At 34.9% G+C, this 27936-nt stretch overlaps 4 protein-coding genes and 2 long non-coding RNA genes across 7 annotated transcripts; 1 reads left to right on the top strand and 5 right to left on the bottom strand.

Annotated features, from left to right (window-relative positions):
* Positions 1 to 61: 61 nt before the first annotated feature.
* Positions 62 to 3598, bottom strand: LOC120332465 (synaptonemal complex protein 3-like). Of its 2 annotated transcripts, none has more exons than XM_039399714.2 (7): positions 3381 to 3598; positions 3044 to 3158; positions 2589 to 2730; positions 2245 to 2355; positions 2076 to 2176; positions 663 to 765; positions 62 to 300 (listed from the first exon to the last, which is right to left on the bottom strand). In XM_039399714.2, the coding sequence occupies exons 1-7, from the start codon at positions 3466 to 3468 to the stop codon at positions 244 to 246; spliced, it is 717 nt and encodes a 238-aa protein (XP_039255648.2). In that variant the 5' UTR covers positions 3469 to 3598; the 3' UTR covers positions 62 to 243. The 2 variants fall into 2 exon arrangements, with proteins under 2 accessions (XP_039255648.2, XP_039255649.2); XM_039399715.2 differs by having other exon boundaries at positions 3056 to 3158; positions 3381 to 3596.
* Positions 3599 to 5155: 1557 nt separating this feature from the next.
* LOC120333245 (eukaryotic translation initiation factor 3 subunit B-like) lies at positions 5156 to 14785 on the bottom strand. Its single transcript, XM_078119024.1, has 17 exons — positions 14478 to 14785; positions 12323 to 12515; positions 11964 to 12083; positions 11568 to 11625; positions 11280 to 11408; positions 10802 to 10959; positions 10400 to 10549; positions 9809 to 9875; positions 9463 to 9509; positions 8736 to 8946; positions 7960 to 8037; positions 7563 to 7677; positions 7408 to 7486; positions 6829 to 6964; positions 6479 to 6604; positions 6073 to 6259; positions 5156 to 5827 (listed from the first exon to the last, which is right to left on the bottom strand). The coding sequence occupies exons 1-17, from the start codon at positions 14641 to 14643 to the stop codon at positions 5733 to 5735; spliced, it is 2115 nt and encodes a 704-aa protein (XP_077975150.1). The 5' UTR covers positions 14644 to 14785; the 3' UTR covers positions 5156 to 5732.
* Positions 14786 to 16297: 1512 nt separating this feature from the next.
* On the bottom strand, positions 16298 to 17955 carry LOC120333244 (uncharacterized). The gene is made up of 2 exons (XM_039400608.2): positions 17114 to 17955; positions 16298 to 16817 (listed from the first exon to the last, which is right to left on the bottom strand). Exons 1-2 carry the CDS (start codon positions 17939 to 17941, stop codon positions 16704 to 16706), a joined length of 942 nt encoding a protein of 313 aa, XP_039256542.2. The 5' UTR covers positions 17942 to 17955; the 3' UTR covers positions 16298 to 16703.
* Positions 17956 to 17995: 40 nt separating this feature from the next.
* Positions 17996 to 20150, bottom strand: LOC144411616 (Golgi pH regulator-like). Its single transcript, XM_078119025.1, has one exon. The coding sequence runs from the start codon at positions 19690 to 19692 to the stop codon at positions 18286 to 18288; it is 1407 nt and encodes a 468-aa protein (XP_077975151.1). The 5' UTR covers positions 19693 to 20150; the 3' UTR covers positions 17996 to 18285.
* An 873-nt stretch (positions 20151 to 21023) lies between these two features.
* Positions 21024 to 23781, top strand: LOC144431353 (uncharacterized). Its single transcript, XR_013479957.1, has 3 exons — positions 21024 to 21209; positions 21729 to 21800; positions 21889 to 23781. It is a non-coding gene; the product is annotated as an uncharacterized LOC144431353 (long non-coding RNA).
* Positions 23782 to 23910: 129 nt separating this feature from the next.
* LOC144431354 (uncharacterized) lies at positions 23911 to 24670 on the bottom strand. The gene is made up of 2 exons (XR_013479958.1): positions 24418 to 24670; positions 23911 to 24160 (listed from the first exon to the last, which is right to left on the bottom strand). It is a non-coding gene; the product is annotated as an uncharacterized LOC144431354 (long non-coding RNA).
* Positions 24671 to 27936: the final 3266 nt, after the last annotated feature.

Here is a 27936-nt window from a genome sequence, read left to right as displayed (position 1 = left end):
TCATGATTCGAAAACGCAACTTTAAAATTATTTTGTACACTTCTTTTCATAAACTTTGACGTGTTTTTAAAACTTTATTGCAGAATTCAACCAACAAAAACGTCGCAATAGAATAAATAACAAGTAAATGGGAAACTGAAAAATTTTCCGAGAGCACAATGATCGTAATCACCGATTTCAGTCGTCTGTAAATAATTTTCCACAAAAATTAAATACTATCCTTGAAGCCTCTTCTTTGCAATTTCACTTGAAAAGCATAGTGTGAAAGTTCTGTCGCATAGACGCCATTTCTTGAGTTTGCTGTCAAATCAAGTAGTAATGTTTTCAACTTGGAGGGAATTACGCAAAAATGTGTTTCACAAAGCAGAGGTAGTCATCATGAAAATTGGAATAAATATAAGTTGGAATATTTAAATATTTAACCCTTTGGCATAGCGAGAAACAACAGTAGAATTTGAGAGCCGTCAGTCTAACAGAAATATTACTAAACTAGATCAAGGATTGAATGACTATCCGGATCTGGTCTCATATTAAAGTAGACTCCACAAATTATTCAAAACTCCGGATAATATATTATACATTTGAGACATTTTTTGTGGTCACATTGCGAAGACGATTAACGAGGCAAATTATTGTTGCGGCTCGCATCTGATTATATTTACCGTGTCTTTCAGAATCTTGGTCTGTAATCTAGACATTTCTTCTTTGAGATCGGAGCAAACATTTGATTTCTGGAGAACGTGGTTGGATTCCATGTCTTGAGTGCTGCGAACGTATTTGGAAAATGAAGTTTGATATATAAGTAAATTTACTAATGCAATATTTGTATTGCGTTTGAAAATTTCCTCATCAAAGACTTTTGATAGTTTAGATATTGCATTTTTGAAATGTGCACGTTGAAGGTGACCTCAAAAATCGTAAGATTGCAAAAGATATGTGTATTCATATAAGCACGAATTTTCAAATATTTTGTGCTTCTACGTTATTTTATTTATCTACGTTAATTAATATATTATAGACAAGTTGTGTTCAAGACTAAATGTGTTCAAATTCGAAACGGTTGTATAAGTGTTGCGGTACCGAATACCCAAGTATCTTAATGACATACTAACCTTTAAGTATGAGTTACTAAGTGTGGAATTTACTTTGCAATTAGCAAATGCCTTTGCAATTTAAATTTTGTTACGAAGTCAAATCTCAGTATATCTTAACCAGGTTTGTTATTTTTTAATCAGTAATTGTTTATGTATTTTTTTACCTCATCTAATACATCTGTGAGAGCCAAAACAACATATGGTATCAATAAATTCCTCTTGCAAATTCCCCGCGGAACAGAAGAGAGTGGGTCACAGATATTTAATGTTTGTTTAATCACCAAAAACGATTAGGATGATGCGGCTAATGATTTTACTGTTCCAACGAGTTTGGAGGGAATTCCACTCGGATAGTTTTATATTTATCGATCAGCTTTCAACCACATTAAGGCACTTTCACACTGCCCCAGATTTCTAGGTTTTTATTTCAAGTCTGAAAGAATTTGTTTTCTCAACGGCATTGTAGGTGAGAAACTATTAAAATGCAAAGTAGCATCTAGTTCTCGTATAACCCCTAAAACAGTCTACAGATGCACTTCCGAAAGAGACAAGACGTTGCGAGAAATGAACAGATCAATTGCATTGCAAGACCATGATTTTGCTTGAAAATAAACTAATTAAGATAATTCTAAATTACTTTCATGGAACAAGTTACCTCAAAAATGGTCAAATTTCTAACGAAAAGTGGTTAAGAGTACTTACTAATAGCGGAATCCAAGAGTTATACTGTATGTAGGTTTTGAAACAGATTTTCCGAGTACTAATTGAATTTTATTCCGATTTTCCTTATTTTAGCTATATTACAAGTTCGGGACTGTCTGTGTTAGCCAAGTGAATATGCCTCCTGCCCATAAGTCTCAGTCCCCTTACACAACTTAATGTAAAGTAAGTAAACAAAATTAGCTACCTTCATATTGGATTTGGTACACATACTTCTGGAGCGCCGATTATTTTAGGGCTGTATTTTCGAAACAAACATACCTCTTCATATACTGTTCTTGTAGTTGCTTTAGTGATTTGAATCTCTGAGTTTGAACAACTCTGATTTGGGCGATCAGTTTCATTTGTTGTTGCAACACATTCTGAAAGTAATAAATTCTTGTGAAACATTGAAGAGAAGATAAATCAGTTTATTTGTATAAATTCATACGTTCAATTTGTCCTCGTTCTCCTTGACCTTGGCAATGTCTGTTTCCCATTGAGTAAACAAACAATTCATTTGCTTTGTGTATTCATTGTCCAGCGTTTGTCTGTCCTTTCTCTGTTATATTATAAAGTCAGTTGCACAGATATATTGTGAATAATTTTATTATAATATAAAATATGACATTCAAGAAATTTAACATAAATCATGGTTTCAATGTAAAAATGACAAATTTTACATAAAAAGCACTACAATAATTTCGGTTTTATATATGGAATCTTAAATTACACCGTTCTCGAAAATCTTCAACATCCCTAATTTTGGTGCAGAAAAATAACAACGCAACCTACCTGACTATCCATGATAGCGTCTACTTTGGTTCTGCAATTCGAGGCGGATTGTGACGTAAGAGTTTCCAGTCGTTTTCGTTTCGCTGACAAATTTTTTTTCATGTCGCTGCCGAATTTTTTGATCAGGCTAGTCATTTGATTACTGAAGTAAAATGTTAGTATTATTGAAACGATCCGATGAGGCGTGACTGGCCAGAATTATGTCACTGTGCGTTTTTGCCCAAAAATTTGACTGCCAAATTTTCAGCTTTGGATACCTTATCCAGTCCGTTAAAAAATGGTCAAATATTGGTTGACTAAAGTTGTGTTACAAACTAAAGGAGACTCAGCACGAAAGTCAAACATTTGAGGAAATAAAAATTTAAAAATAAAAATTCGACTTCGCTCTAAAATTAGTCATGGTAAATTCCATTTAACAGAATGAAATCTCTTAGTTATCTTTAACACAGGTTAACCCTATATTGTACTCCGGAGATTCTTCTTCACAATCTTGGTCACTGTCGTCTTCCTCTTCATATGAACGTTTGACTGCGGCAGCGGGTATTGTCATTGATGATCTCGGTCTAGATTCTAAAATATATTAATAAAAGTACAGTACTACAAAAAAAAACAAATCAAAATACATATCTAACTGATGTAATATGCTAAACGGAAATCCATCTCTCTTGCTTTCTAAGCCCGAAAATATAAATGAATGTCATCGACTGCTTTAGTAGACTAGTCTACAGCATATTTTCTTCGTGATGAGCCGTTGTAAATTCGTAGCCTAGCCCTAGGCTATTCATAACTCACCGTTGTCCCCACAATCGTCTCCGGTTATCTTTTCGTCGTTTTCGATCTTTACAACCTTTTTCTTTTGGCCAGTGCGCACCATATTCATAGATGAATTTAATTACAAAATAACTGTTATAGTCTAGTAGGCTGGACCAACCCGGCCGAATAGGAGAATCGAAAAACTGTACCGGTAGCCTGTTGCTGGTAGATAACATTAACTCAATCATTATTGGTAAGTTAATACAAAAACCAGACGCAACTTAAGTCATTCCATCTTAACTAATATTTGATGTTGAAGCTTAGGCTTATGAGTTATAACTTATATGGCGTCAAGTTCACTTTGGTAGGTTAGTTACCTTTCAAGAATTCTCCTGAGAGTGGTTGAAAACCATAATTATTGATTTCTTCCTGGTGTAAAGTAACGTTTTTTTAGAGTTCGTAAACATTAGGTCAAATCGTGTCAAACTTTTCTATACCCAGATATAAATAAAGTTTTTATAACATGAAGTCAACGTCCTTTGCCAAACATCTGGAATTCGGAAGTACCATTACTCTAGCAGTAACTTACAGGGAATTTCGAATTAGCACTGTAGGTAGTTTACAACTCAGTTACAGGATTCTCTGCAAAACATGCTACCGATAACAATAAAAAAGGATTAGCTAGCCTATAAGATACGACATACCGGCCCAGCAACAGAAGGCAAGTCGAATAGCCTGGATCATCATAACAGGCTTTGTCGTCTTCTGCTCGGTTTTGGCGCCATATTTTTAAACACTAGATGGCTGGTGTCGTATTTTATTGCAAAGTCTTGTGAAGGTGTTGATGAATCCTAAATCCACGTTTAATCAGCACATCATATACGAACGTATCCTCAAGCTTAAAAGGAGGAGAAATCAAGCTCGGCGGCTGGCGCATTGGACTAAGCGGTAGGACTAATATGCCTGCAACCGCAAACCTAATTACGGTACCCTGCGTTGGAAGCTTAGGATCCGTGGGAGGATTGCTGGACTCATCGCCGTCGATGGTGGTTGTCGTAACTGCTGATCGATTATGGCTTCCTCCACCATCAAGTCCATACATCTGAAACAAATACCTGGCTAACCAATTCCATGACGACATGGACTGGTGACTATGATTAATCTGTTTCATCGGATTTCCTCCCTCCCAGGATAAGTATGAAAATCTGGGGCTCCCGAAGTATGCGAACCAAGATGGCGGACATCGGAATGTAATATGTGTACTAGGTTAGGGTTAGGCCATAATTTTAGGTATAAATACTACGGGAGGATCTTGGATAGTCTTCGAACTAATAATAGGATTAAAATAGGGAAAATTGGAAAAAAATTATGGCCTAACCCTAACCTGTTACGTTCCGATGTCCGCCATCTTGGTTCGCATACTTCGGGAGCACCGAAAATCTTATCTAATTCTTAAGCATTCATTGACATCTGTCATGTAAACCGCGGTGATAGGCAGTTCTCCAATACTAATGAAGATCAACTTGCAAACACTCAAGGGGAACAGGTTATTCATGAAACTCGAGTTTCAATGGTCAATGTACCACTAAGTACACACTGGGAGATGGTTTGTTTTTCGTACTTAACCAGGGGGACACACATAATCCTCATTCAATGTCACGGGGTAATAATACAAAGGAAGTGTCCTAAAACACAGCAGGATAAGAGTCTGATAGATTGAATTAGGATAGAATCAAGCCTCTCCAATCAGGATATAAAATATTCATTCCATTCCAGAGTTTATCACAGATCCCCATTTACAAAAATATAAATGCTTCTTTTACATAAGGCCAAATTTATTTTCAAATCTATATATCCAAATTACAACAAAGAGACATGTTGATAATACACACCAACAGGAGTAGAACTGCAGGACGTGCAACCATAAAATCAAAACTACATTAATTTCGTAGGCACTTACTTTCATGCAAAAATTAACATAATTTTGGCTTTATGTGTCACACGGCCTACAATTTCACTAGATGTATATTTGCAACATGTATCTAAAAAAAACAAGCTTTTTCAGCAAAGTTCCAATATCCAGCAAGTGGAAAACAAGGAACAAATCCAACTGGCATGTTGCCCACATAATTAAAATTTATCCTAAACAAATAACAATGCAGGAATGGCATAATACATAATATAGCCATTATTTTCACAAAAAGTTCACCTCCCAATATCAGCAAGAAAAACTTATAAAGCAATACAATCTGTCACAACTTCTTTGAAAAATGTCTTATTTCCTAATATCTGTAGACTCGTTCAAAAATAAATGGTACAGCTGGTCAGGTGCTATCCCAAAATCTTCAGTACAATTCCGGGACAGCAAGATAATCGAAGATCACGTTTTTGTCACTCTATGATCGTTTCAACCTCATCAACGAGTAATTCAACTTGAACTTCATCCCAGTCTTCAGCATGACTGTCAACTTCATCAGTGTTAACACCTTGAAGACAAAGTATAAAATTATTCTAATTACAATACGGACAAGATAGAAACAAAATAGGATTCTTACTTACTATGGTATCATTTGTAAAACACAGCACTTTCATAGATTTATGCCCAACTTTATAAGTTCTAACCAAAAAAACTGATCGAACCTCAATATCTGTCAAGTTTCATGAACTACTTTTCATTGAGTTTTGGCAAAAACTTCTATTTTCAAAACGTAAAAGCCAAAGTATATCATACCGTTTCTCAATTCTCTCCTATACGGAGTCTGATCTTGATAAATATTGATATTTTCTTGACGATAACTCATAAATTCATCCATGAGTGCACGACGTTTATCCAGAATATCTTTTGAAACTCTTGATTGCAAGACTCGATCTTTTGCTTCGAACATTTTGGCATACATCTTGTAATCCTTTTTCACTTTCTACATATATTCAGACAAAGAAATAATTAGTGAATTATGCTGAATTCATTGTATATGTCTGAGTGGACATACATTATGATTGTGGAAATATGAATGTGGCAGACATTATAACAGCCCCAAAACTAATGTACACATTCACCCGAAATACTGATTTATTAGCTTTCCTATTTCAACAATATCACTATCAGTCCATCTAAATAATATGAAGAGAAATTTAACCTTGATCTGCTCTTCTGTAAGCAAAGGAGGAGGGCGAGGACGCCAAAGCAGCTGACAAATTCTGTCCATGCTTTGCTTACGCAGCAATCGTCCTTGGAAAGACCACACCCAGTAAGCGTTATCAATCTGAATAAATATAAAAATGCATGGTTTACATGAAAACAAATACAAGCAAAATTATCTCGAAACGTTAAAATCTTTTAATAATATTCTATGAAAGTTTGAATTTTCATTTAAAACTAGTCCACTAACTATCACGAGTATTCATCTCAATTTATAGTCCGTAACGAGCATTAGCAGAAACACAGCAAAGGTCCTTTGGAAAATTTGATTATGATTCAGTACATTACCTTGTGAGCCCACCAACTGACAACAGATATTAAAAATCTGCCAGTAGGATCCCATTCCACATCAGACACCATCAAATGTTCCCCTGTATTCATTACTGTCATATCGGCTGTATCTATGAATTCAAGTTGGCTGGAACTAAAATACAAATAGTAAGGATCAGATGATGAAAACCATTCAAACATCTCAAGATTTGAAGCTATAGTTGCAGGGTTCAATGAACAGAGAAATGTGAATTGGTAGTCCACAAAGACTAGGCATGTATAAACTTGGTGGTTAAATCTTGCAGTGGCTTAATGGTTAGCATTAGACTGAACTATGGTGGAATCGCCATAGTGTCAAAATCTCGAGTTCAAATTACCTGCTTCACCACGGGGTTTAATAAATTGGGTAAGCAATGCAGAAAAGATTCCGGTTTTTACAGATTTTTGAAATATTTAACAGTATTCCTAATCAGGTCTCAAAAAGCCCAGTTTTCATCACCATTCAATCCAAATCGGCCAGTAGTTAAAAACTATGTATTCATTGCATATGAAGTCAGGTAAAATACACTGAAACATACATACACCACACATATATACCTTCTCAAACCAGCTAGCAGTACGAATTGACCAGCAGGAGACCAAAATATATGAGAAGCCGTTTTCCTTTCCATTGTTTCTGTTGATAAAACAAACAACGATTAATCCTGTAAATGATGAATGAAAACTTTTTTTTTACAGTATTTCTTTGTTACCCAATAGCTCAACTTTTCCACTTTTTACTGCATAAAATGATGCGCTGATGCGGGGTGTCTCTCCATGCAAACAACAGAATTTGCTTCCTGTAGGCTCCCAAGCAAATGCGGTAACCTGAAAATGGGAGTAAAAAATATTACTTAAATTATTCACGATATATCCGACTTGAAACAAGATCAATATGAACATTTTCAGAGTGGTTGTTATTGTATTGAAAATTCAAATATGTACATATTAGTAGTAAACTTTTGAACGTCATCACGTACTAACATGAAGGTGGCAGCTTACATATATTTACATCCCAATCTAGATTTAGCATTAGCAATCTTTGTATGCCTCAATCAATGCTGAAAATATAATTTGAAAGAATTTTTAGGGTGCCATATTAATAAATACCTGTTCTTTCAATTCAACAATGTCGACCGGGACTTGTTTCTCCTTGATGTGGAAAATCTCAAAATTAGAGATGTTTGCCTGTGGGACAAATAATGTTTTGAGTTTCATGAAATCAGTGTGATGAAAGGTCATATTGATAATAATATCAGGGTCATGAAGTATGTGGTTTTTGTTGCGGGCATTGAAGGAAGATTCGAATTTTTCACAAGAGAAAAAAGAAATTAAACTGCACAGAGTCTGTATAGACATTTCAGTATAGGTAGTAGCCAACATATAGTCAGAGTCAACATATATTAACAACTAAATGTTAAATCGTAATTCGTAATAGACAATTACAAAGTAAAATTTCTCTCTTACACTTGCCACTTGCCGACACAAGTCGGTTCGCAATATTTCTTAACCAAACTTATTTCATTTTACCCAGTGCTTTTTTTTATTTTTTTTCTTCGTTTAAACAACTTCGAGGCCAACAAACTATATATTGTATCAAAAAATTCGCAATTTGAGCTTGTATAAACACCCATATACAAAAAAAAAAAAAAAAAGTTAATGTGTAACAATTTTAAATTAGTATTCTGTATATTCGGTATATTTATAAGGGAATTTTTTTACTGGAATAAATACTATTCATAGTGTTACCAAATATGTTATTAATCATCGAAATTGTGTATCAAACGAGGTGAAAAAATATTAAACTGCCTTTACCAAGATTGGGTTAAAATTCAAATGAATTCAAAATAGTCAAAAGGAAGAAATATAAATCACAACCATAATACCTTTTTGGTTTTGTTATACCGATCAACCTTCACACATAGGAACTTCCCATGTTTGTGCCAATGCAATCTGATGTCAGACACGTTAAACAGATTTTTGACTCGAAGTTCTTGACGTGATGGAATGGCAAGAATCGTAACACGAGCAGGAATTTCATTTCTTTCTGGAACCCAGAAAGCAAGTTTGTTTTCCGCTGGCGACCACGAAAATTCTCTGAAAACAAAAAACGCAATTCTAGGAAATTTGGAAAAACATTTCAAGACATAATTTTCAATTAAACAGCAAGTCAGATAAATTATTAAATTATGATCCAACAATGAAATGATGGGGCGAAAAGGTAAATTGAAAACCAACAATAACACAAAATTCCTTCTTTGTATAAGCAGAAAATGATTGAAGCCTCCAAACATATTAGCATTAAGCAATAGCATTAGATTTACCTACTGATAGCAATATCTATTCTCAGAAGCTATTATTTAATCCTGCCTCGAACAGATCCTCCTTAGCAACAATTAACCAGAGTTTCTCAAACTGGGTCCTTCAGCCCCAGGGGGCCACAGAGCAGATCCCTGTGGACCACAAACATAGGTCTTCACTATGTACCATTTGCAATGCATACGTTATTTCAAGACTTTTTGTTGATCCTTTTTATCAATAATTGTCAAGCATAAGATAAGTGATGGAAACACCTTATAAGCAAACCATCGTAGATATTTTCATTGCACTCACTTGATGTCTTCTATCTTCAAGCTTTTTTTATCGAGCAGTCCAAACGACTAAACAAATAAAATGTGAAAACAAAATTAATGGCACTAGTCTTTACGCATTCACTATTAATAATGGGCTACTTTAATCTAGTGATTTGGGTTATTTCTCCATTTTATCTATGTGTTAAAAGTGAAAAATGTGAAAACAAAACTAATGACACTGATCTTTCCGCATTCACTATCAATAATTGGGTACTTTAATCTGGTTATTTGGGTTATTTCTTTAATTTGGCTTTGTGTTAAAATTTATCCATTTTTCATTTTCATATTTATGAAATGACACTATAAAATAACAACAAAAATCTTACTGGAGTTTCATAAACACTCAAAACTCCGCTAGATTTCCTGGCAAAAAATTTTCCACTGTTACTCCATCTGTAAAAAATAACAAAGTTGAATACCTGCTTTAGCAAAAATCTGGACATTGTTGGTAATTTTAGGGTACTCCTGTAGTGTGTGTACCAGGTAAGGGTTAGGCCATAATTTACTAGGATTTTCCTTTTCTAAGTTCTATTACGAGTTCGGGGACTGTCCGTGTTAGCCAAGGGAATATAACCACTACCCATAGTTTTCAGTACCTTTACACAACTTGATGTAAAGTAGGCGAATAAAATTAGTTACCTCCATATTGGTATGCAATCTTCTGGAGCGCCAATTTTGTAGTTCCCAAACTCATTTGTGTAAATCAATCTTATAATTTTTCTCCAATCAAAAGAGAAATGAAAATAAAAACCATATGTGCTACGGTCAATGTTGCACGTTTGAGAGCTATAACAGTCACACATAGTTAAATTGTAACGTTTTGTCTTGATGAAATCTGCCTTTGTATGAAAGTTAAAAAAATTTACGGAGTTTAAAAAACTAGGGCAAAAACACTATATCCAGTGAATAAAACCCACTTGAAAATTGGCCATTGCCTGTCTTCTTCTCCAGACATATCCGCATGGAAAGCTCTTTTCCTTGCACCAGTAAAAATATCCCATATAACAATAGCTTGTGGTTCTTCGGTAGTACGACCAGCTTGCATTGGACTGAAGGTTACCAAATACCTAGAAACAAATTTGCGAGATGGAAATTCTATGATAATTTACAGATGGAAAACAGCTTGCGACGTCCAGATAAGAATTTTCCAAGAAAAAAAAAAACTTTCACAAAAATTTTTTTGTCTGGCGTGTACACTGACTGTAGATGAGTGTGGTGTGTTCACAGTCGACAGAAAACTGAAAGCACATCGAAGATCTTTAACCTAAATAATATAAGTCTTAATAAAGAAGACTCTGTTTTACAGCATACGATCTCACCTCTCACATGGAGAAAAATCGATAAGATGAACTCCTTGATGAGCAAAACGCTGAATCTGTTTGAAATTTTCGCCTCCCCAAAGTGCGATGCCTTTTTGATGAAAAGTAGCGAGGTATGTTCCTTGTGGTGACCAACGAGTATATGTCTCAGTCCATCTCTAAAAATATAATATCCTGATTAATATATTGATTATTTATTTCATATGACGCTTATTTGTGCCACTGATAATTAATGACATGTAAATAGATGCTGTTGTTGGGATGTCGAAAATCATTTCGATCCGGCATCACTCACCTCCCAATTCTGGGTAAGGTGGTGGGCATGAGATTTGAATTCGAAAACTAATTTTTCAATGGAAGTTCTGAATAATGAACAGGAGAAACTTGAAAGAGAGGATTGAAAGTAATTAAGCACACAAATTAATTTTATCAACAAAACGTTTATTGCTCAGAGTTAGCCTTTATTAAAATTTCAAACCTTTCTTTCTTCGAGTAATGCTGGTTCAGTATGAGTGTTTAAAAATATTGCTGTTTTATCTCCTCCCTCATATATGATACTGAACTGATCGTTGCAATCCTCTTCTTCAAGATAATAATGGAGATTTCCCTGAAGAAAAATAACACACAAAATTGAGTGAGCAATTTCAAGGTATGGAAACATCAAATTTTATATGGAAACAGACAAAGTCTATACTCACGAAAAGGAGAATACGGAGATGGAAAATATATCATCAAGTTCAACAAACAGTGATAAATAAAATCATACCATATCTTTAAATTCTTGTTTTTCTGCTGATTTTTGAGTAACTTCAATGTTGTCAAACCTGAAATTTTCAAGGCATAACATATCAGACCAATAGATATCACATTTTATACATTATCAACGTCGAGAAGGTCACTTTTCGAGATCACAGTAGGTACAGATAAAACATAGTTAACATCCAAAATAGTTTTCAAAATCAACGTTCAGCATAAATTTGGCTCTAAAAAATCGAAATTATTCAGAACACCATAAACCATTTTCCGTTTAAGACCTGTAACATAAATGTTGCTGCAATTTCAACTAGAACGCTGGTTCAATGACATCACTGTGAAAAATTTAGACACATAAATTTCGCCTCAAAATTTTCTAGTGTAATTTGAAACAAATGGAATAACATACTTTTCTATATCATTAAATAAATTAACTTTGAATGTATGAGCTTTGTCAAGCTTGTATCCATCAGCCTTTTTCACTGCTTCTAATGCATCCTCGGGTCTAGTGTATTCAATAAATATGTATCTGAACAAAGAAAATGATGAATTTCATTCAATAAAATGAGAGGGATGAAGAGAGCATGCAAGAATGAAAACGACCAAGATCAAAATTAATTAAAAATAATTTGAATACATTAAAATGATCGCAACAGCTTTTACCTATTCATATCATAAGCCTATTTATGATGTCTTCTTTTAATAATAAAAAATGTATATAATTAAGAACTTCAAAGTTTGCTTAAAATCAACATAGCGATTACTTACCCTTTTGTTTGTCCATTCTGTTGTGGAAAATGTTCGGACTGGATTGGTCCAAACTTGGAGAAAATTTTTGTTAAAACAGACTTGAGTTTTTCAAGTCTACTTTCACCAACGACAGGTATATTGTCAACAACAATTACAGATTCACATCCATCTGCTTCTTTTGGCTCCTTTCTCAGAATGTCTCCCAGTAATTCTGAATATATAAGTTGTATATAAATAATATATGCTCAATTTTATAAAAAAGTATATAATATATATGTATAATATATTCTAAGAGGTATTCCAACGAGATACATCAAATTTGTCTTTACTGTCAGTTTTGGTAGCATCAACACAGCAGATAGGTTATCAGAGCTAGGCTGCAAATTTGTTGTTTGATCCCAAATAGATCATTTCAGTGATTCATTTCAAGTGTGCATAGGAAGTTAACCTCTGAATGTTGCAGCTTAAAAATAAGTTGATCGCAAAGTGGATAAACCATCCCGTAAATTCAAATATTTTTAAAAAGATACCATGGACACAGGCCATCAGAAGACGTTGGATTGTTTGACATTTTAAAATAAATTCCAAAATTTATAATATTGAAAAATAGGATAGGATTTACATATTTATCCCGGGGGCTGGAGGGAGAGGGAGCTGAGGGCCTCCGGTTATCATTCCATGTCAGGTATGAGATTAGTTATTTGTTTTCGATAGCATGGCTTAGATGGTGGAGGAAGCCATAACCAACCAGCAGTACGTGAACCACCCTACGGCGGCGAGGAGTCCAGCAATCCTCTTGCACATAACTATCTCCTAGATGTCAATACAGCACACTATCCGAATTCCAAGAATTTTCCTCCATTTGGTTCAATAAAACAAACACTCCATGTCTCTCACAAAAGAGGGGCGTCTGGCACGACGACGGTGAAATTTCCCATAGTTCCGTCATTCCTGCATTTTAGTTTTGGCAATTTCCTGTGGTTCTCGCATTTCAGTGCATTTCCCGTTTCCCGCATTTTAGGGTTGCCCACACAGCCACGCCATATGACAATAAAAAAGAACAGTGTAAACATTCTGCAGTTCTATCAGAAACTTTCATGCAGTTGCAGAGTTCCCTGAATTAGAGTGGGAGTGGTGACTCTTCTACGACGTATGGGCCGGGGCCACGACCCATCGAATTGGGAATCGGCCCATCAAGTTGTGTAAAGGGACTATTCACTTGGCTAACACAGTCAGTCCCCGAACTCATATTAGAACTATAATGTAAAAAATATGAACAAAATTTTGTAATAACCCTAACCTGGTACACATACTACAGGAGTATTCTATCCTGTTGCTTGGTATTTTGCTTTATTTTTATTTTTATATAAAGGCCCATCGTAAGAAAAAAATTTGGAGTCTCGTGAAGTACACGCCGCAAGCACTTGTAATTGGCCTGGCTCAACAATTTTTGCATATGTCATTCCTAACCCTCACTGACTACGTCATCCAAAAATTACATCACTGCATAGTCGCAGTGACGTAATAAGGCCCTCCAAAGTAAACGTGTGGTCGTGCAGACAATCATCCGAAATTGTGCAATCTACTCTCTCGTTTTCTCGCCGTAACGATAACGATAAGAGAGAGATCGCTGGGGTTAGTGAGTTCATTATAGTCGGCACAGATGACATTTAGAACGATTGTAGTTATAATTTAGCAAGCTCTATGTCGCGATTGTTACGTCGCAGTGATGTAATTTTTGGGTGACGTACTTAGGTGAGGGTTAGGAATATTGTATGCAAAAATCGTTATGCTACGCCCGGTAGAAGTACTTGACGGCGTGTACTTCACCAGACCCAAAATTTGGTAGCATCTCACAATTTTTTTCGGTTCGAATATTGACAATTTTGTAAAAATTGCAAATTTTGGTAAGATAATTGAACTTTTCCTGATGGGCCCATGTCAGCATGTGGCCAAATTAGATGGACCGTGGCCCCGGCCCATAGAAAAGTCACCACTCCTGTGGCTGAATTACCAAGTCTGCAAGTTAACGTGTTGCAGAAACCTGACTGCTTGAGTTAATTTAACTGCATTCTGGCATTAGCAAATGAAAAAAAAGCAGTAAATACTGAAATAAAGCACATTCTGACATTATCAAAACCCCCAAATTGTGCAATAAGGATCACTCCCATACCTTCATCGCTGATATCCTCTTCATAATCCTCTGGATCGCTGAAGTCTGGCTCTTTCTCAAAGTCGTTTGACAATCCATCCCCATTTTGATTTTTCTGTCCTCTCTTCCTTCCTTTAACATCTTCCCACTGCTCTTCCTCGTCCATTTCATTTATATTACGCGTCATTACACATTACAAACTTCCTAATGAGAATTTATGAATAATATTGCGAAAACACGGCAATGAAACTAGAAATCAAAGATCCACCCACAAAAGCAGCCACGCAGCATGAGAATATCTGACAAGAAACACATGCTCCTGGACTCAGAAATTTAGCGCCCTCTGGCGCAAAACTGAGATGAGCGCCAAATATTCCTTTTGTGATAAATATTCTGACCGTTTTGTGTTTACGTATTAGTTCTCAAGACGACAAAGCAGCCAATTAATTTCATGCTATTTTTATGTCTCAAATAAGGGAAAAACTATCAATCTGTATGAACTTGGTTCAATCCCTGGACAAATCTGGCAAGGACTGTCTGTCCGTATAAGGACCGAAGAACCCAGATGCGAAAGCATGCGAATCAGATTTGCAAAAAGTAGCTTTTTTTATGCATCGTTCACATACTTTGGAACTCGGGATCTTTTACATAATAGTGGGTATGGGGAACTAACTCTGATGACCCAATTAGATGACCGCATGGTCGTATCACTCCCCAGCAACTTTGAGTGTTTTTCAATGTTTCAATGCTTGTTTTCTGGTTGACGAAACAATAACCCTTACTCTATTAATCTTTTCTATGCTACTGTAACAGATTCAAAAATATTTCTACGAATATATTTATATCCATAAAAACTGGAATCGAGAATGTTCAGATGAAGTAGCATTGACTACAGGGTATCTAGTGATTTCAGGTTTCGATTCAAAATACATTTAGGAAACCACCGATTTCTGTACTTTCAAATGTTGAGGACCCTCAGTTTTTCAGCCTCTGTTGTTTTTTGTCTTCCTTTTATCTACCGTTAAGGAGGATTTCATTATAAACTCACCTAAACGAAGTCAAATACAACGCGCTAGTCCTATATCATTAGAAAAGATTCTTCGAGGAGTGATTTTCTGTACTGTTTTTAAAAACAGTAGAGGCTGTTTCGATAAATAGTGGGATAACCAATAGGCTACTGAAAAACGAGTTCGATTCAAACAAAATGGCACATATGGATTGTTCAATCAAAACTAAGTAATTATATTACTTTCAACCAACGACTAACGCTTCCAACAAACAAACAAAAAATATATATATATACTAAAAATGTTCGGACCTCCTGAAGTATGCGCACCAAGATGGCGCACAACCTGAACTCAGGTTGTGTACCAAGTTAGAGTTCAGGTTATGCGACATCTTGGTGCGCGTACATCAGGAGTACCAACTGTTCGTTATTGATTTGCCAAACTCCGCTTGCCACGCAAATGCGGATTTTTCATTTATCTCACGTGATACGCATATATGTATGTAATCCGATGTGTTTCAACCATTAGTCAATTCTCATATGACATACGATTTTTTACGATAACATAAAGATCTAACTTGTTTGTCCATTATATAAACGAGTTGTTAGTGTTATAAATACAGATGCGCAAAACCCAAAATTCCCACATTCTTATTACCATCGGCTATTCTCCTCCCATATTTTATACGCGAGCTAGTAATATTATTTTGCAAAAATATTTTTTTAAAAACAAGTTGTGTGCTATATTTGAAACGTCTAGGGTTAACACTGCCCAACAGTTGTGTCAAAGCGTCCATCACAAAACCAGCAGTTTGGTCACAACATAAAACCCTCATTTTATAATATTTGAAAACTTATTCAAAATTGCATAACACCAAAAATAAGGCAAAATAACTACAACAAAAGATACAATACTCGTGAAAACATGGAGATGTAGTAAAGTAAGAATATTTATATATATACTAAGCTATAAAATATATTTAACTTTGCCACTAAACCAATAATGTTTGCATCATTATCTAAATCTGGAAAGATATAGAAATATTTGAGGCATAAAGAACTAAAATGATCTTTCAATTTCATGGGGTATTTTCATTTCACATAATATGTATAGGCAGACATTATCTTGTGAATGCGTCCAGTTTGCTACACATATAACATATTCTATCTGTGATTGCAATGGACGAATTACATGTTTGTGCAAGACCCTCTGTGTCAACAGTAAAAACAGTGGAATTTCCTTATAATTTTTCGCAGTCTAGAAAACATTCATTCTCTTCATCCTGTTCAATCACCAATTCTATCCTAGGAATCTTGGAGCCTGCACATTTATCTTGATCAAACATATCTTCATTCTGAGAACAGAAGCAGTTATGAATAAAAAAAAAAAGTGAAACAAAATTAACATTAAGTCTTTCTGCTACTTGGATGTGGCTCATATAGAAATATAAGATTCATATTACCAAGCAATGAAACAATATTAACATTAAGTTTTTCTGCTACTTGAATGTGGCTCATATAGAAATATAAGATTCACATTATCAAGCTATACGGCAAGCACGCAATAATTTGTGTTATTGACAAGAGCGAAGCTATACATTATCAAAGGCGGCCATTCTACATAAATTCTGTTACAATGCTCACTGCTCACCTGGCATATTTCGTCATTGGACGATCTTTTAACTTTTGTTTTGGATTTATTCGAAAAGCTTCTCTTGATTCTAGATAAAAACTGTTTCCGTAAATTTGGATTAGTTATTTGGTCTCTCAAAACAGGATATTGATCCATTGCTAATGTGACAGCATGAGAAATCCTTGTATCATGTGCATCTTTAATACCAATTGCTTCAACTATATCTAATACAGTGTCTTTGTATGGACGTTCAGCACTGGTCAACCATCGACCAGAAGCTAAAGTCCCAACTTCAGGATACAATTTGTAAAGATCACTTAAATATGCTTCCATATTACCAAACTTGAGCTGATCTTTGTTGCGTTGTTTGTTTGCGGTAATAGCCGATTTTACACGCCGTCGAATTATATGCTGCACGTTAAATTCATGTATGTATTGTCGCAATGCTGTGAACATGTCCAAAACAAGCAACACAATATCCTCGATTCTAAAATCTTGTAAATCATGGATTCCAATTTCTTTCACCAAAGAGTTTATAGTTTTAGTCAATATGCTATAATCACTTGATTTACCACCTTGGACCTTTTCTAACATATTGAAAGCATTTGCAGGGTCCGCTGTGGGTTTTACTTTCTCCAAAACTTCAGAGTAGCGAGAACGAAGCTTTTCTATATTAGCATCAGTCAATTCTTTTATATCCTTTTCCTTGGCCTCTTCATCAATATTATTATTCTCATTTATGTAGTCCGAAGTAAGAAAACGTAATGTTCCTTCATCATTGATTATTTGTAACGCAGCATTGTCGCCTTCAATGAAATTCAATTCATCATTTTCAGATTCAATCATAGCTTCGGTTCACTCTCATCTTATATACTCACAATATTGAGAAACATTATGCTATCTTTAAAAGAAAAGAACATGAAAACAAATCATTTCAGACATGCTTTACAAAAATCATGGAAGAATTTACATGTCTGCGCTAATACATTTGCATTAACTTATAATTATGAATTCTACTTTTTATTGTTACTTTGTTAGTATATCCATATTATGGCAGTATATTCCACTGGTATACTGTTTTATTAAAATCTACTTAGGCCATAATCCTCAAAAGATAAACTTAGACCTTCAATACTAATGTTTAAATTCAATCTAATTCTTTCTTACAAGCAAAACACAGTTCTGTAAGATCAGTCATTAAATGATAATGATAGTTTGACATCTTGAACTATATGTTTTTCAGGAGCTTGCTTATGCGCAAGATACAAAAATCCTATACTGCTAAGGGCACTAATAAGAAAAATAACATCAAACCACCTATGATAGAATTGAAATTGGAGTTCCCCCAAAACCTGAGTTATGATTTCTCGATATGAAGCAGGCATATTCATTCTCATTAGTAAAACAGAAGAAACAAAATACATTCCCATGATTTGAGCAAGCCCCATAACAATCACATTTGAAGATTTACTGCTCGAAATCGCATAGAAAAACTTTGTAAGGGTTATAAGAAGACCCCTAATTGATGTGACTATCATAATACCAACTAATATAAAAGAAACGTGTTGACTCCAGAATGACACGTCGACATCAAAGCCGAGATAATGAACTAATATTTCAAATCCCTTCGTTATTGGGTCCTTTTTACCAACTCTGTTAAAAATAATATTAATAATACACATGAATATTTTCCACATGCAATACAGAGAGAAGAAGTAACCTAAAACATTGAAGTACATTCCCTTGAAAGTTTTTGAATATTTAATCCGTTCCTTCGTGGCATGTAAATCAACAGTTTCTAGAAACAGCTGTCTGCTTAATTCTTCATGAGCAATTACTTCTTGTTGAAGTAACGAAACGTTTTCGTTTCCAGGTGAAGAAATTGGAGAAGCCACATTACGAATTCGTGCCCAAATTCCACTTTGTGGAACATTTTCATTAGCATTTCTTGAAGAATTATGATACTTTGCGATTGCAATCCTTTTTTTCTTGCTTATTACCATTTCATTCGTTTGCATCAACTTTCGTTCAATAAGCTGAATATCAGAATCTGTGACTTGACGAAGGAAATAGGAAGAGTACGTATATGGGCAATTAACAGCACCAAACCCGGATAGTAATGCCATCACAGTGACACCAATAACACCAACTCTGCTTATTACTTGTTCAATTGACAAAATACCATGCTGAGCACTCAGAATTGGAAATGGATCACCAATTTTCCAGAAAAAATACATAAATATAAGCCATATAATGCATGCAGCTGGAATTTTATATTTTGCAAACATGCTAACATTGCTTATAACAAAATAAGCAATACAAAATGGCAAGACAAACACAACTACAAAAAGCATAATGTACAAGTTCAGTTTCCAGTGGAAATATCTTGAGCTTGAATTCAGCACACCTAATATCTCAAAAATAATAAGCTCAAACATGGTACATGATAAAGCAAATGTCGCTGCGAAAATAAGCTGAACAGCTCGATGATGACATTCGTAATCTTTGAACAGCTGCCATAGAAAAAAGACCCATCCAAATCCAAAAAATAAGATCTGTGTTGTAAGCATAATCAATGAATCTGTGGCAAATGACATTTTGCAAAACCAACCAGATACACTGATACAATACTGGATAGACGGATATGTTACAAACTTTTATTTAACTGAAAATTGTAATTTATCACAATATCATTAGTAGACTAAATGCAGAAATATAAGAATCGCAAGTTACAGAATCATTACTGCATTAATAAGTCTGTAATTAACCTATCTACAATACAATAGAATACAATTTTATTTTTAATCATGCATCAGGCCAGTCAGCCAGTACAGTCAATACTGCAGTAGACTGCAGGACTGCAGCAGCATGTATCACATTGTCTGAAATAAGAACCTCAATCCACAAAGTACAAATGTCAGGACGATCGATTGATGTAATTGGTAAAATGGCACTGTATCTGTGTATGTACGGTATACATGTTAGGTGTTATTCATCACTCATCTTTGATCGCAGATAAAAACAAATCCAAATCCCGAAACTAAATAACCGAAAGCCTATAGGATAGGACTGTAGGATAGGATTTACATATTTATCCAGGGGGAGAGGAAAGCTGATAAGACGGCTTAATCATATGGCGAACCACGGCCTCTCGTCCGGTTACCAGTCCAGGTCGGGTATGGGATTAGTTAGCCAGGTATTTGTTTTCGGGAGCATGGACTTGATGTCCAGCAATCCTCTTGCACATGATCATCCCCGCATGGGATTCGAACCTGCGATCCCACGAAGGGTAATCAGAGATGCGATGGCGAGCGAATTCCTAACGCTTAGCACAATGCGCCACACCGCTGAGCCACGGTTACCGGTACCGGTACCTGTCAACAAGCAGACAGGAACAATACATAACTCATTATCGTACTTCGGATGCCATTATTCCATGTTCAAAAATATCATTATAGACTACTGTTATACAGGTTACGGTACCTACTATACCGGTATATGAGTATGACAGATATGAAACAATTCCAACTCAGTCTCCAATCTTTACGGTAGACTACCATACTCTTTGGATTCATTATTTATATAGAGTATAGACTAATAGTCTAGTTAACTAATACCGGTACTAGTCTATATTTCTCAACTCTAGATACAGTACCGGTAGATAAGACACTAGCATACCCCAATGAAACATCACTTATTACGGTTTAAAACTTGCAAAAAAACTCCATAATGCCGCACTAGTACCGTACCGGTAGTCTACTCATTTAAATGCTGAAATCGGAATGAATTCATCTTACAATACAATATTTCACCGACCCTTGACCTCAATAAATTTAACTTCGCATACGTGTTATCATACATAACATGTCAATCAATCAATTTTATTTGGTCACTCTGATCAATGACATTAAACAACATGATGCGCAACTCCGGCATTTTTGTCCGAAGATCGTATTCGATAGCACGCTCCAATGCACATACTTGACGAGACGAAAACGAGTGGATGTGTTCTCCTTTCAAGGCGTAGCACGAATGGTGTTCGTGCCTGCTTTGACAGTTGTTGTCGATTTTAATGATATTTTTGAAAGTTGGGGTAAAAAGAAATCGGTAAAAGGTAAGGTGAATACTATTGTTGTATATCACACCCGGGCATCGCACTGTTAAGTGCATGTGGGAAAGCCAGCCTTTGTCAAATACTACGAAGTTATTAATTCAGTACGGTACGTAGTTGCCCATTTGCCGAAATTACATATTCACTTACCCCTTATGGTTTCAAATAGTTCATGCACCTCCAGTTAGATTTTTTTAATCAGTGAGGATACATACTCATTGTTGATTGCTGCTCATTGTAACATACTATTACGCATTCACTTTTATTTGCGTATTGAATCAAAGTGTTAACAAGTTCACCTAACATTTCACTCATACCGGTCTATATATAAGTATTTGGAGCCACGAATGCTTGTAATTTTCTGACTAAACCCTTTTATTAGTTGGTTGATATACCAAATTCAGTAAAATATTTTTTAAATAAAACATGAGATATTGGATTTATTAGCTTTTCCATTCTGAATCATATAGACTGCTTTATTTATTCTTAACGAAAATTAATAAATCTCCTCTCTTTCTTCAGATGTGAAAGTTGTGGACAAACCTGTCTAAGCATTGTGAGACTCTTGCAGCACAAGAGGCAATAGCAGAAATAGTAAGTATATCAATCAAGAAATTAAGCCGACATAAAGCAAAACTTTCAACTATTCGTCTAATCTCAATTTCCTATTATTTATTCACAGGACAACTATAGCAGACGAGGAGATATCAGAAGTCTGGCGACATATCAGTGACAGTGTGATTCCAAGAAATATATTGCAATTGAAAATAGAAATTTGCAATAGAAAAACAACCTATGGAGGCATGCAAAGACATTTGACCCTCCGGTAGAGTTGTCCCCACATCCTGCAGGGCTTGAGGAAAATAACTAAAAATTCCAAAGCGTAAGATTGCATAAGCGGTCTTATTTGTAAAAAGGCACAAAACACGCCAGACATACTTAAAACAGCTTTGGAAATGAGGATTACGGGTAACTCACTGCACCTGTGTTATATTTGGTTCATCAACTTTTGGTAGTACTATAGAAGAAATTCCGGAAGGGGTATAATCATCATTCATGATAAAATACTATCATATATTTCTTGAACAACTTCAATCTAGACCAGGGATCTCAAACTCGCGGCCCCAGAGAACTTCCAGTGCGGCCCTCGAACGCTTAACAATAATTGTAATAGTATTTTGGAAGTTTTTTTTTTTATCTAAATGTAATAGATTTTTCAAACCTTCTAAAGTGAAATTGATTATTCACACAGAAAACAATTTACTGAAAGTAGTTTTGGAATATTAATTTTTTTTGTCCACATTTTGACCCAATTAAGAATACATATCAAGCTAGCAAAAGAATATTTGAATAAAACACTTGAGTAATTAAATTAAACGCAAAGTACATGAAGAAGGTGGCATTTTCGAAGAAAATGGGAGTTGTAACATTTCTGCTCTTCACAAAATTCTGAAGCACATTGTTTAATTTGTCATATTTCCATCAATACAATCAAAAAACACAATAAGCTCAGCAGTCAATATGACAAATTCGAAGACCAACTTCGAACAGAAAATTTCCATGTGTTTGTATATTAATATAATTATACAACGACTTAGTTACTAAAAATCAATATCAATAATAATTCAAGCAATCCTATGCCACGCAATGTAGTGCGAAATGTCTTGTCGAAAAAATCTGTCATTTGTTTTTTTACTGATCTATACAAGAAATGATAAAAGTAACTTTTTTGCATTACTGGAATTAATTAAACATTCGTAAAGATCCAGATAAACCCATGATCATGTGGCCTCGTTAGTTAGAGTTGGTACTATAAAATCATTTCAGACTGGCCTCAGTATGCTGGTGACACAAAAAAGATGCCAAACGCCAGGACAAATGTAATTATTAAAACATTGAGTTTATACTGTAGTATTTTTGTTAATTTTAGGTTCATATATTTAGATTAAGTTATTTTTAGTGTATGTATTATTCTTTCCTTATTCAAAGCTTGTTCAAAAATGATTTTGATGGTTGTACATAGAATTTTACGATTTTTTATAATAAATACTGTAACTTGCAAATGTTGCAATAATAGTGGAATGCAAATATTATTATGTAATTGCATTTGAAATTGAAGAAAATAATAAAACCTAATCCAACTGTTTAGTTGCATCACAATATATGTCATAAACTAAAACTATCTTAAAAATATCTTTTGAGTATACATTATCAAAAACTGTTTGCGGCTCTTTTTACAATTTTCAAAATGCAATGCGGCTCTCGAAAACCCATAAGTTTGACACCACTGATCTATTCTAGAATAGACGATTCAAGCATTGCTTTGGGAAATTATATCACTTCAATTAAATTGAAATAATCTCGCTATATTAAATACAAAATCGTTGCTATCATAAAGGTAAACCAATTCAGCCACTCGAAATATATTGGCCTTCACAAAGCAATGAGAGTTCATGAGCTATGAACATTTGTTCTTTTCTTTGTCTTGAACTTTCCATACTCCACAGCCCCTATTAATTTTTATTAATTTTAATTACCATGTGATGGTCATACATATCTTTAACTTGTATTTTCTGTCATGATGTATTATCTCAATGTGCCAAACTATTTATTAGTGTGCATATTTTGCTTCCAGATGACATAAATGTATTGTCATGTTTATTACCTCAGCTTGGAGTATTGACAAGAAAAAGGTGCCAGTAAATTAGGTAAAAAAATTTTCAACTCATTGTTATAATCAGAATTCACAATCAATGGGAATTATAAACAGCCAACAATCAGTGAGAATTATATGCGAAATCCCTCAGAATAAATTTGTCTAAAATCGGAGGAAGGCAAAAAATATAGGTAGTTTCCATCCACACAAGCATTTCAAGAAGACTTGCTCGAGCCAAACTAAATGAGCATCGTCAGGTGATCGGTAAGGCTGCAAGTTGAATTCAGCCCTGCAACCTCTGCATAGAAGATAATATTAATTAGTGGGCTATGAGCTAAATTCCTAAATTTAAACAAACCTATCTACGATGCATTATGTACCAGCAATGTTACTTACGATTAAATGAATGTGTAATATGTCTAATAAATTCACCTACAAAAGCAAGTTCGATAGGTGCACACTTTGTGTTATGGAATTGTATCGCAGCACAGTTTTGTATGACACCCTCTTTAAATGAAATTTCAATGATTAAGCGCAAACATTAAAATTACTAACTTTGAACTTCGTCATTATCTGCAAAATGTTCCACACAAATCTTTCCGCTATCGCGTTTGTAATCTTCTCTGATAAAAAAAAAGTCTATGATGTCCAGAATTGCTCTTTACAGCTTGCCTGTTATTCCAGCTTTCCAAGTAAGTAAAACTTCTTAGATATAGAGATTATTTTGTTTCGTTACAGGCGCAAAAAGGCAGGTACTACACGTAAAAAAGACGCCGAGTAGCAAAAACGAGCAGAAAACGGACGCGAAAGGCGACGAGAAATATGTGCATTGGAGCGTATCATGAAATACAATGTTTTGCCTGTAGTCTTATGGAGTGACGTCAGAGTTGCCTATCATGTTGTTTAATGTCATTGCTCTGATACAAACAAAAAACAAAACAACAACAAAGGGTAAACAAAATACAGAGGACCTGGAGGACGGGCATAACTTAATAATAAAGTTAAATACGTGCAAGTACGTGCCAGTCCCCCAAAAATATTCAAAACACAATAAAATAACAAAAACACGATGTGACATCGGGCAATAGCTTATAAATTCAAAAATTAAAATGCGAGACGTGTATGTGCTTTTCCTACAGATATAGGCCGCGAGCCGAGGCCATTTATCTTTCAGTTTCGTAGCGCACATAAGGTAACTACCTGAAAATTATTTTAAAATGTTCCGTAGAAATTTAGTAACAAATATTGCCTCGTTCCCACTTTCAAAAATTGCACGTTTTACAGAAAAGACGCTTTTACTACAATGAATATGTGTTACCATTTGTCCTATTTTCTCTGCTTTTCCGGTATCATGGGCCAATGAACGCAGACTTCTGCATGACGTAACAATCAAATTAGTCAGCTGTAGGTGGATCCCCAGTGGTCGGATGAATATCAGATGTACTACTACTGCTCGCTTTTGCGTTGAGTAGTTTTCCATAGGTTTTTCAGTTATTATTAGTTCAGTTATTCTAAGGACGTGTTGAAAAGTATAATTAAGATATTAAACACTTGTATATCCTTACCATAAATAGCAATTTTAGTTGAGCACTAGCTCCTAAGACGTTGTTAAATAGGTACGGTGCGGTAACTCCAAGGAAGGCTAGACCTAAAATAATATGTCACAAACAACGATATTTTCTGGCTTGCATGAAATGTTTGTGATTAATTTAATGACTCTTCTTGACTATTCAGCAGACTTATACTACTATATAGGCCACAGCATATTTGGAAATATAAATTAATGGCTGTTTCTGTAATGCACGTTTGTGTGAAAGAGAAGAAATAATCAATTTTACCAATGTCGGTTGGTCTAAATCTGAAGTCATAGAGTCGACAAGAACCTGGGAAGCAATGATAAGTTATGCAGGAGTGGGAAGAAAGTAGCACTGGAAACGATTGAGAGGTGAGAAATCAATTGTATTGTATTGTAGACAGACAGTTGATGTTTTAAAATATAGTCTGTGGTCCATACTCATACTGTCATAGAGCATTTCAGACTGTGATATATCAAAATTTATAGTATGCATAGTAATGGTATGCAAACACTGCTGGACTGTAGTACATGCAATGAGCATATATACGCTCATTGAGTACATCAGATAAAATGCATTATGTATTCAAGGTATTAGTTAGTATTTAGTGGTATTTTTACACTCATGCTGTTCCAAATATGATTTTCTTCCTCATTTTAGATGCCGTACCACAAAAAAAAAGAAAACGGCAATGTTCCACCAATCCGACCTAACGCAGGCTCTAATCCTTGCTGCCATCAGTGCTATAAAATGGATTAAACAAGAAGTCTTGAAGCGTAAAGGTATATGAGAATCATAATAGTTGCAAACAGCTTAGATGGCCTATTCATATTGAAATACTATAGCACTTTTCTGCAATTGGAACTGCCCATCAAACTCTTGTTGGAGACTTCATTGAGGTTTTCAATTCATTTTTTTCTCAAGTATGAAGATCTTTTGAGGATAACGAGGCGTTAATAAATAAAGCTGAGGAATTTGTTTGTTCACTGTATGAAGAGGATATGAAGAATGTAAATGATACCAGGGCACGTCTATTTAACAATGGCAAACATAAGAATTATACTCTTCCCACCCAACAATGATTCACTGAAGAAGCATGTGGCCCTCAAATCAGTTCTTGATTTGGCAAACTGCAAGTGTAAGAAAAATGATCAAAATAATTTATGCAAGTGTGCCAAAATCAACTTAAATTGCACAGATTTTTGTTTTTGTATTGACTGCAAAAATCACAGTACACTTATAGAAGAAAAGTCGATTTTCGAGATAGTGGATTTCGAAAACAATTCAGAAGAAAGTGAATTAGATGTTGCAGTTGATTTAATAAGTATCATTTATTTGTTTTTTTTCGGACATTCGTTAGTGTCGTAGTCCTGTTTCTAGAAATAATATTGCCTTTGTTCAAATACATAACCACTTAAACTAAAAAAGACCAATCGAAATATTTCTGTTCACTATGTTATGTACATATTGTACATTCATTTAATTTTCTTGACTTTTCCGGTAAATTTTTAAGTGAGAAATAACTGATTTATTTGTGTTTTCGTGCTCACGATGTTAATTTTTGACTTCATTGCTTAAAATAAATACGTTTGATAGCTTCTATAAAATGGATGTAGCTTTTTATGCTGTTCTTGTTGTAAACTGCTTGTGGTTATTACATAAAATTTATTCGCTAATGTGAATCAACGTTGTTGGTGTCGCTGCTTTCGAGGTCACTCGCGACCCCCGTCACACAATTAAAGTATTTTTTGTTGTCGATTACATGTATGCCATATTTTTCGTAATCTACCTAATAAGTTATGATTGACTGAGGAAGTCCGATTTTGGTCAGGCAAAACATTACAGGAATACATCTGTGTTAGTGTGCTGTAGGGCTGTCGAATTACATAGTTCTTATGTATGTATTGTAAACTGATGGTTATTGAATTTCCGGGAACCTCTTATATTCAATTTCGCATCAGGATTGTGCAACAAGCTATAATGCTTTCAGTATGTTCATTTTCACACAGGACTGAAGAATTTATTTAGTTACCAGATGTGCGCTACGAAACTCATTTTCTGGGCGTTTTCAAGGCTTCGTCTCGCGGTTCATATCCGTGGTAAGAATCTACAAGTGTTTAATAACTCACTTGTACATTTTTCAACAATGTCTTAGCATAACTTAACTAATAATAACTAAACAGTGCTATGGAAAGGCTGCCCAACTCAACGCAAGGTCGAGCAGTAATAACTGATATTCATCCGCTCGCTAACAGCTGATTCGATTCAATTGTTACGTTATGCAGAAGTTATTGTTCATTGCCGAAAATGTAGAGAATATAGGACAGATCGTAGCACATATTTCTTGTAGTAAAAGCGTCTTTTCCGTGAAACGTGCAACTTTTGGAAAAGGGAACAAGGCAATATTCGTTACTAAATTTTTAAGGAACATTTTAAAATCATTTTCAGGTAGTTAGTTACCTGATGTGCGCTACGAAACTCACTTTCTAGGCGTTTTTCA

The sequence above is a fragment of the Styela clava genome, chromosome 13 (genome assembly GCF_964204865.1).
Source record: "Styela clava chromosome 13, kaStyClav1.hap1.2, whole genome shotgun sequence".
NCBI classification, from domain to species: Eukaryota; Metazoa; Chordata; class Ascidiacea; order Stolidobranchia; family Styelidae; genus Styela; species Styela clava.
The sequence above is the reverse complement of the archived record's forward strand: the minus strand, read 5'-3'. Positions and strand labels throughout refer to the sequence as shown.

Coding starts and splice junctions, on each gene's coding strand:
- LOC120332465 (XM_039399714.2), bottom strand. CDS start 3,468: ATGAATATGGTGCGCACTGGCCAAAAGAAAAAGGTTGTAAAGATCGAA. Junction 2,177..2,244: donor AGAACGAGGACAAATTGAAC/GTATGAATTTAT, acceptor TATTACTTTCAG/AATGTGTTGCAACAACAAAT. Junction 301..662: donor CCAAGATTCTGAAAGACACG/GTAAATATAATC, acceptor TTGATTTGACAG/CAAACTCAAGAAATGGCGTC.
- LOC120333244 (XM_039400608.2), bottom strand. CDS start 17,941: ATGATTGAATCTGAAAATGATGAATTGAATTTCATTGAAGGCGACAAT. Junction 16,818..17,113: donor CCAATGACGAAATATGCCAG/GTGAGCAGTGAG, acceptor TTCTGTTCTCAG/AATGAAGATATGTTTGATCA.
- LOC144411616 (XM_078119025.1), bottom strand. CDS start 19,692: ATGTCATTTGCCACAGATTCATTGATTATGCTTACAACACAGATCTTA.
- LOC120333245 (XM_078119024.1), bottom strand. CDS start 14,643: ATGACGCGTAATATAAATGAAATGGACGAGGAAGAGCAGTGGGAAGAT. Junction 7,487..7,562: donor TGGAAAAGTTGAGCTATTGG/GTAACAAAGAAA, acceptor TTTTATCAACAG/AAACAATGGAAAGGAAAACG. Junction 5,828..6,072: donor TAGGAGAGAATTGAGAAACG/GTATGATATACT, acceptor TTTGTCTTCAAG/GTGTTAACACTGATGAAGTT.